Source organism: Fringilla coelebs (genome assembly GCF_963513975.1).
Source record: "Fringilla coelebs genome assembly, chromosome: 3".
In the NCBI taxonomy this organism is placed as follows: Eukaryota; Metazoa; Chordata; class Aves; order Passeriformes; family Fringillidae; genus Fringilla; species Fringilla coelebs.
The window spans coordinates 49,639,644-49,652,616 of record NC_140030.1 but is presented as its reverse complement, the minus strand read 5'-3'; the positions used below and the strand labels follow the sequence as shown (position 1 = coordinate 49,652,616).

The 12,973-nt window shown below is 40.7% G+C and overlaps 1 protein-coding gene across 1 annotated transcript in view; it reads right to left on the bottom strand.

Annotated features, from left to right (window-relative positions):
- SLC35F1 (solute carrier family 35 member F1) overlaps nucleotides 1-12,973 on the bottom strand; it is a gene marked incomplete at both ends in the record, with an annotated part of 224,490 nt that overhangs the window by 38,589 nt on the left and 172,928 nt on the right. The window contains one exon of the mRNA XM_084201618.1: nucleotides 6,280-6,407. Within this exon, the coding sequence (XP_084057744.1) occupies nucleotides 6,280-6,407 (128 nt within the window). The remainder of the gene's footprint in view (nucleotides 1-6,279; nucleotides 6,408-12,973) is intronic.

Genomic DNA, 12,973 nt, shown 5'->3' with positions numbered 1-12,973 from the left:
GTAACTGAAATGCTGATAATAAATCAGATACAAGATAGCCTCTCACAGTATAAATGTGCAGTATGCAACATTTCCACAAAATGCTGATCTGCAAACCTTATTAACATTGCTCTATTTCCTCACTGCCCTGAAGCAGAACAGGAAAGTATGGTCAATCTCGCATTCATAGGATGGGAGGAGGAAGGGAAAGAGTGGAATTTATCTCCTGCTTTTGGGATAATTCACATTAGCAGCCACCAGAAAAAGTGGATCAACAACTTCAGCATTGCACATCCCCTGCTCCCTGCCTCCCAGATTTGCTTCAAACCCGTCTCAAACCTTCTGCCTCAATGTACTTTGAGTCCACAGGGACCAAGAACAAAGTAAAGACTATTGCCATCCAGCTCTCCTATAATAAGCACTTACTGCTGACTCCTTTCCTTTTCTGGTGGCTGTTGTTGAGATATGAAAACTGCCAGAGGTAATTGGAAGTGTGATGTACTGCTCAGCCTCACAGTGATCTAAGAGTTGAGAACATCAGCATCACAGCTTTATAGCCTGTCTCCTGGTGTCTATAAATCCCAGCTTTTACTACCTTTGTTTTCATCATGCCAATCAAAGGCTTGATTGCCCAAGGAATAAATTACCAGATAAATCGCTATATGGAAACATCTCTCTCTCCTTGACAGTGCCTCTCTTCTTATGACATTGTATGTATGCTCTGCAGTACTATTATGCAAGGTGTTGCAGAAATAATCCAGATTTCTGTGTGATGTCATAATACAGAAAAAGGATAACCTCCAGAAAGTGCAACATGAGTGTAATATGGAGATGGAGCAAGGAGAGCTAATTAATTTGTGGTGAGGGTGAAGGAGGAGGGCAGCCTGCCTCCTAACACAGCTTGATATGATGAGAAAGCAACTACTGGCAGAAAAGATTGCAAATTTTAGTATATAACAGGCTTAGTGGAAGACGTTATGGATTTGGGAGGATGTGTGTGTGCGGTACACTGTAAATGCAGTACAGGTAAGTTGAGGTTAAAACACAATTTCAAGGAAATTCAATATCTAGATCTAAGTAACTGCAATAACTTCTAAATCTTTTAATTCCCTATGGGGGACACAATTTTATCTGCTGTGTAAAACTATCTCTAACAGTATTTAAAACATCCTTCTTGAATAGTTATTAAACCTTCCACAGGCCTACACCAGGGCTGTTTTAAAACCCATCAGGATAAATACGACACACATTACCACAGGCAGTCTGAAAGGTAAGTACTTCGCTTTTAAAACAAGTCCACGGGGCCAGGTGCTGGTGTCCAAGGGAGTGCTTAGTGTACCTTCTGTATCTGGTACAGCTGGCATGCAAGAAGGCTGCAAAATGTTCTGCAAGTCAGAGTAAGACAAGAAACAGAATTTCACAAGTTTGGGCCATCTGGGAATCAACACACGTATGTCTGGTAACATTAAGTGTGACTGATCTCTGGTACTTCTTGAAATAGGTGGGTTTGGATAGCAAATTGATCCACTTATAAACTCCTGTGTCTTTCACTTGACTCAGTTTTTTAAGAGTACCCTCTGGGGAACAGTTTTCACGTACTAGCCTGAGCATTTTCATGGAGATGAAAGCTTGAGTTGCCATGCCCTCAGCTGAGATGGGGTTGAGTCAAGCCCTTTCTGTGGGCCACTGCTTTGAAAGCTATGACTTAATGAAAAAGGTGGCTCCACACTTACAATTTGGAAAGCACTCCAGGCTTTCTGCAAGCACTTGAGGCGTGCTAAGATCATATCTAACAAATTGAGTTCCTTAGGATGCTTTGATGCAGCAATACTTAGCTTTCAGGGTTTTTAGTAGGGGCAGGTATTCAGGCTTCTCTCTGCATCAATACAGAATCACTCTGGGCATGCAAAGAACTAGAGCTTAAAGTTACCAGAGAAGAAGCAACCTGATAGGCTAGAACATGTTTTCATGCCCCAAGATCGTGCTCTGAGCAGCAAGGGAAGGGATAATAGATGTCCACAACATCTTAGATTTGTAGACAGTTAGATGTGAGTTTCTTGCATTGTTCCATTGAACCGAGTCTTTGAATTGCACTGCTGGTGCTTAAAAGGGGTAACTTGGACTTTATCCTTAGCAAATGACCTGCACTGAAATGACTGAAACATAAATAGTGCATTGATTTTCAATCTAAATTCTATGTCACCTAATTTGTAAGGGAGGCATTTTAGTTGTTTGTTGGGGTTTTTTTAAAGAGGAAAATTATGTGTTTCTGGGCTTCACAGTACTTTGCTTTCATCTTATGATGAAACTGACTGCCACATTCTCTGATAGTAATTATAGAGTACATGAGGATTTGAAATAATCAGAAGCATGTCCAAAAGTAAAGGTTAGGTACCACATTCATTTCTGATTTGTGCCTACGTGTTCTCATTCACTGTGATTCTGAAGGCATTTGGAGAAAGATATGTAGGAAGGTTTAATGGAAAATCCTGTTTTCCCAGATCAAAGCCAAAAGAGAATCTCAAAATATAGGAAAATTTGGATGCGAAACACTGAACAAAAGTAGGACACCATTTTCAGTCTTTTAGTGGAACCACGATGAAATAGTACCGAATATTAAAAACCAAAAGGACAGAGTAAAAACTAGAAAGTCTGACAGTCCTAAGAGTTTAAAGCTACTTTGCAAACAAAACTGTTGAATGCTACGAGTTTTTTGGTGAAGCTGAAATCAAAGCATTTGGAATAAAGGTGTATTTTTACTGTTAATCTTTGGCTTTCTGCTGAGACCAGTGTAATGTATTTTTTGCCTAAAAGCACCACAAGCACTGCACACTTGCATGTTAGTTTTGCATGACGGAGCAGAGATGTCATGTGGAAAAAAGGATATGCAGTAAAACTGACATCGTACCAAAATGGTCCATGTACCACCACTATAAAAATACTGCAAAATTTCTCATTTATTCCAGTGACAATTTTCAAAAACTCTTACATTTTCTCCATCAAAAAAGCCTTGATGTACTCAACATTATCCTGTTGAGTATAAAGTCTATAAAATGGAATTGACCTGAAGAGCTCAATTCTCAGCCCAATGTGTACACAGGCATAGCTCCCACAGCCTTCAGGCAGACATGCTGATTTGTGGCAGGTAGCAATAGCTTCTTGGGTCTCAGTTCTGAAAGAATTTGAACATTTTTTGCTATGTGCCAGCAAGAATTTATGGCCTTACAGGTAGAGCTCCTGCAGGATCAGGCCTTCCAGGACAGAGAGTTCCTTTCTCTTGAGCGTTGTTCCCTTCTTGAAAAATCAGATTCTAGGTAAAGTTATCTTTTCTTCATCTTCTATTGTCCATTTTTTCAGTCCTCATTTCATACAACGAGACACTTAGACCAATGCTGAATAATTCCCTGAGCTGCTTCTGTTTCATCTTTAAATGAAATAGGGTGTTTGGCCACATTTCAGAAAATGTGTCATTTGATTCAACATCTTAATGCATTACCTCATACTTGACCCATTCTCATTGTATCTTTGGGCTCGTCACTTAGAAGCTCATTCCTATTGGGGCATGAAGTTTATTTAAAATGCAGCAGGTATTCCCAGTCACTCCATATGTATCCCAGCAAATAAGGACACCTATGGGAAAAGGTGACCCTGTATTCCCTCCGTGCCTGGAAAAAAAGCTTGACAATGTTTGAGTTCCTACCTGTTCCTTTTTTCAAGCTACACAGGAAAGAAACCTGAGCTCTGCTGTAATTTTGATGTGGAAGAGGTCTAAAAATGGACATGACATTGTCTGTGCCCTCTGACAGCTCTCCTGATCCACCACTCCTCTCTCTCCCCCTCAGTTTAAAAGGAGAACATGGATGATTTCAGCTAACAAATTCTCTGTTGAGGCACAGGCAATGCTCTTGAACTCTCCTGCCTGCTTCCCTATCACACTGTAACTTTTGATCTGTTGACATAATACACTAAAGGCCATGCTCATTGCATGGCTGGCTCCAGGATCTGCATCCTCTGGAAGTGGGGGGTCACAGGTCTGGCCAGATGAACCTTTGATACGTGCTTGTTGGTGGCTTTGGGAGATGGGATTTAATGACCCAAGTCATCCTGCTCAGTCCTCTATTTATACTTGTTGAGAGTGAATCACACAAAAGAAGCAATTCAGTTTGCTTTTCTCTTTGAGGCTTTTAGTGGCTGTAAAATCAGAGAATATGAGATTTATGTGGATTTAAGCTTTATTCTATACTAAGTAATCAGATTTGGAAAAGTGTTAAAAACAATATTACATTGTCTGGGCATGATTCAATGAATCCTCAAACCCGGATTCTGATGCCAGAGGCACTTGTGAATATTTAGCATAAACCTCATTCAGATTCCTTGAATTCATAGTTTTCTTCTATATTCGCTTCTTATTCAGCTAAAGAAGCTCAAGATTTTCCAATACTGCTTTTCAGCTATGGAAGAAATATACTCTTAATTAGCTTTGATCCTGCAAAACATTAACTGGCGCTCCTTTATTTTATTAACTCTATTGCAAACTTCAGGTAAGTAAGGTGTAAAATGCATTGAACACTACCTACGGTTACTCAGTTATTTAAAAATAATGTAAAGAGGCACTAGGCTTGTTTTAGAACAAGTAGCAATTAAGTATTCAATGATTTCCCAAGACAGACAATTTCCAGAAGCTTAAAAATGTTTCTCTTATTCACTTTTCCACTTAAATTGAAGGAGCCTGATTCTTTGTGGTTTTATATATAAAATATCCAGATTGTATCTTTGAAGAAATCGGTACCCTAGCTTTTGCACATATAATTTTTTAGCAGGGACTATACTTTTTGATAGCTGCAGTTGAGCTGTTATATAACACATCTAAAAGCTTGCACTGAAGTCTGACTTCTTCATAAAAAACTGCATTCATTTTCCTTAATGACAGCTCTGGCACTCTGATCTAATTACAGGATCCTAAGCATCCTCTAGCTGGTTTGCTTGGCAAGGCTGTGACAGCAGTGGGGGCTGCAGGGGTGGCTTCTCTGAGAAGCAGCCAGAAGTTGACAGAGCCAATGGCAGCTGTCTCCAAGATGAACCCGCTGCTGCCCAAGGCTGAGCCCATCACTGGCAGTGGTAGCACCTCTGGGATGACACAGGTAAGCAGGGAGGGAAAAAAGCAACCCTGTGCAACAGAGATTGGAGCTGGAGAGAGGAGTGAGAACATGGGAGAGCAGCAACTCTGCAGACACCAAGAGCAGCGCAGAAGGAAAGGGAGGAGGTGCTTCATGTGCCAGAGCAGAGATTCCCCTGCAGATCATGATGAGACAGAAGGGCCCTCTGCAGCCCATGGAGGTTCACAGTGGAGCAGAGATTCACCTTCAGGCTGTGCAGAACCCCGAGCTGGAGCACTGCCCAAAGGAGGCTGTGATCCCATAGAAGCCCTGTGTTAGAGCAGGCTGCTGCCAGGACCTGTGGACCCATGGAAAAAGACTCCCGTGCTGGAGCAGGTTTGCTGGCATGACTTATAACCCCAGAGGGGACCCACTCTGAAGCTGCTGGTTCCTGAAGGGCTGCACCTGTGAAAGGGACCCGTGCTGGGCAGTTTGTGAAGAACCACAGCCTGTAGAAATGACTTGCAGAGGACAAGTTGGTGGAGAAGCGTCCCACACTGAAGGAGACGTGGAGAAGGGATCCCACACTGAAGTAGGGGAAGAATGTGAGTGATTTGACTGGTAATAAATTAAACTAATTTTCCCAAGTTGAGTCTGTTTTGCTTGTGATGGTAACTGGTGAGTGATCTGTCCCTGTCCTTATCATGACCCACAAAACTTCCCTTATATTCCCTTTCCCCTGGTCCAGCTGTGGAGGAGAATAACACAGTGGCTTTGGTGGACACCTGGTGTCCTGGCAGGATCAGCCCACCCTGGACCTTTAGAAACTCAGATCTAATTAAGGAATCCTAAAGGAAGTGCTTGCATTTTCTACAAGTATAACATAAAGTGAGAAAAACATTTCAGCCAATCTGAAAATATTTCCTCAAAGGATTAAATTATGCAGATAATGACAAAAACGTGGTTATGAATGGTTTAGCACAGTGAAATAAAATGAAAGAATATTTTTGTACAGTTTGGAAAATATTGGGTAATAAAAATAGTCCAATATGAAAAAATGTGTCTTACAAGTCAGCATTAAAAAGTACAAAGAAGTCAGAGGCAGTAATTAGCTATTGGTTCACTGAAGCCAATGGATACTGCACCCCTGACCCCACTGAACCTATTATCTTACCTCAAAAGAGGAAATCCTTTGAGTCCTTACCTGTACACTGGTAAGAGTTGTGTATTGATAAGCTTTGACTACCAGGTAGTTGGCTTCTATATCTATTATCCCCAGGATCATGTACTTCCACCATCTCCTCTTCAAAATTGCCAGCAAGTTTTCTTCTCCTGTGGTAGCAAATAAGAACAATTATGTAAGAGTTAGGTTTACATACCCCAAATACCTTCCTGTCCAGAAAAATTATCTAGATCTCTCGAGTTTACACTAAGCAGTTGAAAGCCACCATGTACAAAGAGGTACTGCAAGGAAGTGAAAACTAACACACCTCTAGCAGATATTAAACGAGCCAGCTTGGCAAAGTAATATATACACATATATGTGCACATATAAAGTGCTAAAGAATAGAATAGACTAGTTATGCTTTATATACTTTACATTTATATACTTTATATACTTTACATTTATACTTTATACTTTACATTTATACTTTCCATACACTCTGATAAAATGTTGTATGCTGCTCATATGATGCAACAGGTTTTTGCCAGGGTGGGAGATTATCAGTATTTTTAACTATGATGGAATATTAGAGCAGGAGAGTAACAGCATCACATTGGGGCATAGGACAGATCCGGTTCCAAGGACGGTTATTCTGATCCTAGAGGTTCAAAGTATCAGACTTGTTTTGAGAAAGGCTGCACTGAGACATATTTTGGGTGGCAGTTGCTCTGCTCCCAGAATCTTTTTTTCTAAAGCAGGCAGGTTTGCTGCCTTCTATGGGAACCCTGTCAATCACCCAGTATTTAATCTTCACCACTTGAAAACTGACACGACAATACAGCCTGCAGATCAAACCCACAACTTTCAAAAGGTCAAAGCATTCCTCATGGTAGACTAGGGATTATTGTTCTCCATTCAAAAGCAAACAGCTCATTAATTAGGGTGGGCAAACCTGTGACTTATTTGCATTACAGTAAGTTCCACACATGATGAGACTTCACTGTGAAAGGGGGCAGACTGTGACTGAACACTGTAGGACTGGAGGTCTTTCAGAGTCTGTAGCTTAGAAAGGAATCTAAGTGGGGTTTACTTGTACTGCCAAAGTACTAAAGATGGTATTTGAACTGTCTTGAAACTTTCAAAGCAAGCCCCACTATTCTGAGATTTTTCATATTGCTGTAGCTTTTCTAAGTGCCTGTGATCATGAAAACGGGTGATGGAAAACACAAAAGAAAAGGATCATTATTGCCACCAAAGGATCATTATTGCCACCAACACTTGCTCAGGGTTCCCAATTCTCCTTCATAGTTTTCCTTCATCACAAGGGTGTTCACTGTCTGGTTCAAATGGAACTGGTGATATATGGGCTGCTATACCATGGCAGAAACAGCAGACTCTCTATAGCACAGGCACCTCAGATCTTATAAGACTCAAACACAGCAAAGCAGATAACTTCTTCAAAAGTTAATTCAAAAATCATAGCTGCTAAAGCTTGGCCCTGATGAGTGACTTGAATGGGTGTTTACCTGAATGAAGCATCTGAATAATTTCATGTTTGTTCATTAACAGATGCTCACACATACACTCTTTCAGTGGGATATTATTAGGTAATAGCCTAATTATTTGTTACAGTGATAATGACATTGAGTGCAAATCTGTAAATGCCTAAAGTTTTCTTTCCCTTTCCTTCCTCCTTCCTTGCCTCCCTCCTTTCTCCTCTTTCCCTCTTTCTTTCAGTAAGCAGCAGAAAAATAGCAGAAACAAGGTGGTGAGTAGAGCAGTACTTAAGACAACGAATAATGAATAAATACATTTAACCATACCACACTTCCCTGTTACACTTCAGACATAATTATGACTACATTTATGTACTTCTATGATGATTTGAGCATGTAGAATTATTTCCATTATTTAAAAAATATATTTAGGGGGAGGTTTTTAAAGGGAATTTAATGAATTAGGTGTCCTAATTCATACTGAAATCAGCATAAACCACACTAAGTCCTTTACAAGTATTGTAAGATAAATCCTTTACAGGTACTGAAACTGTATCTCAAGATTTTATGCTGCCCAGACAATGCCTCTAAAGCATCAGCTGGAAAACAACAATGCAATGGAAAGATGCGGTTAAAGTTGCAGAGTGATTTTTCATTTTAATTGTAAAGATAAAGCCAAAAAAATCGAAGAGATCAAGCTGCAGTCTATTCCAACAGTGGAAATCCCACCTGAATCCCTTTTTGTTACAATGGGACCTCGATGGTACCTACAAAAGCAGAGAGAAGCAGCAGGCTCAAGAACTGCACTGGCAGTAGTTGCCTGAGCCAGGACTATGGACACAATTTAAGGCCTCTTGGTGCCTTTGGCTTGCCAGTGCTTTCTTCAATTTCCAGCCACAGGTCACTGTATTGCTCAGATGTGGCCTACTAAGTCAGCTTTCAAAATAAATGTATGGCTATGACTTCTGGCTACTGGGTAAAGTTAGAGTTTCCAGTGATGGGAATCAACTCTTCTACAATTTAAACTGGCACACAGTTCTCTCTTTTTGCTTTCTTGATTCTTTCTTCGCCCTTGATGAAAATAAGAAAAATACTTGATATATGGTAACCTATCTTTGACTTAGATCTCTGAGATACTCCAAACTGCAAAAGAGCAGTTTCTGCTGAGAATGCTGGGCAGAGCAAAAAGCTCAGGAATCACTTCCAAAGTGGGAGACCTTTTGGGGAGATAGGCAGTAGGAAGATGATCATCTGCAGTGACTGTCAGTGCAGTGCTATGGACAGATCAAGGCAGAGGCAGTGGAGTCCTGGTTTAGACAGGCGGCTGAAATGCAGTCACCATACTGAAATGTCCCAGTTTAGCAAAAAACACCCAATAAAAGGCAACAGTGGAAGATAACCTGGAGAAGGTGTGGGGCTGCCAGCAGTACAGGACCTCTGAACAGCAATCACAGATTGCAAACTCAGTGAATTCAGAAAAAAAAGAGAATGGAAATGGGAGTCAAGGAGATAAGTGGGAAGCCTTGACTTGTGAAGACTAAAAGGAGAAGCAGAGATAATCAAGAATTTTATTCTAAGACTCACATTCTGAATAGAAATAAACATTGCCTTTGTGTAAAAACAATGATGGGAACACAACCATCACACTTTATTAAAAACAAAGCAAAAAGAGAGAATCTGAGTTTTTAAAAATATATTTCCCTTGATGACAACTCAAAGCAAACTAATTATTCATGTTTTTTGAGTTGTAAGCGCAGTAGACCAGAAGGACTAAATGTAGATGCCTACACCTGAACCAACTGGTAAAGAATTTTAAAGGGGTTTTTTCATCTTTTTAAAAAATATGATTTGATTAGAATGAGATACAGTAGGAAGAGAGATTATTTCAGATCGTGTCTTTTTGTTATTACTGCAATACATCTGTGACTAGGAGTTTCAGCCAGTCATATAAACAAATATTAAACCATAAAGTGTGCAGGTTAGCTTAAGGGCAACATTTCCCATGAGACAAAGCACATATTGGTGCCAGTGAACATGCATTTATGTAAGTGCACACAGTAATGCTGTCTTTAGAGACTGCCTTCTTTTGATGAAGGTCCTCCTTCAAAAAACAACCCCCAACTTCTTTCAGCATTTGAGCTTCTGAAAATGTAAGTCTTCATATTCAGTCTAATCCAAATGTAATGCAGATTTAAAGGTAAGTTGCCTGTTAAGAATGTTTCAAGATTCAGAAGTCCACCATAGTCTTATTGCAGAGAAATAAAAACCTTATCTTCTTGCTCTTTCTAGAATTATATTTTAAGTTTTTAATTTTTTTACTAATTTTGCAGTGAGACACACTTGACAGCTATATATACAAAGAAGGTCTTAATGTTTGGAAAAAAGCTACAGCTTCACATCTGCTGGCTTGAATTAAGAATCAACAAATAAGCTGCTTTGTAGAAGAGATGGTTTTATATCTTGTAATAAGGATTTACCCCTGGGGGGGGGTTACAAAATTAAAAATAAATTAGAGAGCAAATTGAAAGAGGTTTTAGCTGTGCAGTGTCTACCAAATATACAAATACACATGTACAAAACCCTTTTTACATTCATCCACACAGCCACGGAGGTACAATTAAAAAACCCAACAACAATTAAGACAGCAAATTCCCAATTATTTGTGTATGGGCTTGGGACACAGGTAGAATAACAGCACTGCTAGACCAGAAAATCAGCATATTGCTTCTCTTTCATCCACTGCAGTCTCTCTCTTTTACTTTAGATGACAACTTGCTTTTTAGATCAAGATCATCAAAGGAGCTGTGCTCTCCTTCTTTCTTACAGAGTTTAGCAGAGAGATCTAAATGAGTGCAGGAGACTTGCAAGGGGGAAGGCAGACTGGGGAGGGCTGCCAGGCACTCTGCTCCTCCCCTGCCTCTCACAAGACTGCCAGAGTCAAGTGCTGCGTGGTAAAGAAGGAAAAGTCTCACAAAGGATCAAGATTACACCAGGATTTACTTATTACCTCGCTGTTTGAAAAACAACCTCAATTACAAATCAAAATTACAGGATAATTGTTTCTTTTGAATTTTTGCCCATTATAGCCAATCTTGCAGACACAGAACCTCTTCAGTACAAATGTTATTTCTCTATAGACTTTGTAGACATCCAGCCCTGCCCAGGACAGGGGGATGGAGGCAGTCAAATAGGGTTACACTGTCTAGGGGTAACACAGATTTTTTTACAAAGCCAAAAGGCTCCCATGCATGAACAATAAAACTTTGCTTGTCTTCTGCTTGGTCAAGTAGCTGGTTCAGGAGGCTGAAGGCCTGCTGTAGGAGACTTTAACCTCTGCACAAAAGCTCAAAAGAACTGTTCCTCTCCTGTGTGACTTTACATCCTCTGATCCAAAAAGGTTTCTTATTTCCTCCTATCCACTTGTGTTACTGATGACTACTTCATGGGAATACAGATGCCTAAAGTCAAAACATCAACACTGCTAAATTATTTACACAACAGAGAAAATACACTCTTACAGGAATACTTCACTAGTCTGGCTCCCCAAAGCCCCTGAAAACATTCTGTTCCCCTCACAGATGACTGCTTGCAGGCTGCACTGCTTTTGTCCCACACCACGTTTTCAGCAAGCCTTTGGGAGACTAGATGGCATCATTTCCCTTCGCCTCCTCAGAACATCTGATCTTATCCAACCTGTTCTTATTCACAGCTCCCTCCTGCTTCCTCTCTCACAGTGGGAAAACTGCGTTGGTGTAACAGCCCTGAGCTGCTGCTGCTGCAACTGGCTCTCACATGTTCCTGCTCCTTGTCCTGTGCCAGCCGGTGCTCCTGGGGCTGTGCAGCAAGCTAGGGCAGAGACTTGCCTAAAACCAAAGATTTGGGATTTTCAGATTCATTTTCAGACTGTGTCCTGAGCCACCTGTGACCAAATCCATATTACTCTTGTGGGAGGTGAGCGCCAAGTTAGCAGACCCAGGCAAGGGACAAGTTTCTCCTTCTCTGATACAGGGCTTAGCCTATTAACATGACACAACACAGCATTCCCTTTACTGAACTACAAGCTCGTCTGAAGTGTTTTGACTTGTTATTTCCTTTTGGAGATTTTGCAGAACAGTCTGTTTTGACTGTGGATGTAGATCATAATAGTTGAAGTCAGATCCAGGAATTTGAACGCGCATTTTCATAAAACATGAAAGGATCAATTTTTGGTGCCTTGATTTTGATCCAGCCTAAGCTCTGTTGTTAGATCTTATAATCTTCAGATATTTTATTTAATGAGGTTACTGGTTGTTACTTTAAGGGGTAAATTACAATTTAAGCTACACAAATAAAGTAGCTGATCGTGCCTCAGTTTCCTCTCCTCCTGCCCACACACTAGACTACATATGGTTTTCCCTTTGGTGGCACACACAATGCTTGGTGTCAATACCACAGGTTACTGCAAAGACCTGTCCATGTCCAGAACCATGAAGGATCTGAAGAAAGCTTGGAACAGTTCACTGTTTCAAAAAAAACCCCACCTGCTAAACTCCCAGCCTTTTAATGTGTCAAGATAAAAACCACTATGCTATTTCTAATACAGAATTTTTTTATTCAAGCTGGCTTATCCCCTAGCCTAACTTAGGTAAGCATTTTCCCTGAAACGGCAGAATGTGTCTCATTCTGTAATGCAGAGGGACATGAACACACTGAGAAGCTGCAGCCTTCCCCCAAACCTAAGAGTTGATTATATCTTTCTGAATGAAATCTTCAATATTGATTTCTGATCTACAATACTCTCAGTCTTAAGTTACATCTGAGCTAACACTGTAGTCTGTCAGCTTTTGGCTCATTTTCACACAGAACTACTTCAAAACAGGCTGCTGGACAGATGATCATCATAGATCCCTTCCAACTGTAATCCCTTCCCTTCCCTTCCCTTCCCTTCCCTTCCCTTCCCTTCCCTTCCCTTCCCTTCCCTTCCCTTCCCTTCCCTTCCCTTCCCTTCCCTTCCCTTCCCTTCCCTTCCCTTCCCTTCCCTTCCCTTCCCTTCCCTTCCCTTCCCTTCCCTTCCCTTCCCTTCCCTTCCCTTCCCTTCCCTTCCCTTCCCTTCTCCCTACTCCTGCTCCTTTACACTCTAAGCTCTGAAGTCAGGCCTTTTTTCATTGCTCATCCTCTTGTATCTACTATGAAACTACTTACAGCAATACAAAGGTTTTCAGAAGAAAAAAACCCCTTCATTTTCAAACTTACTAGGG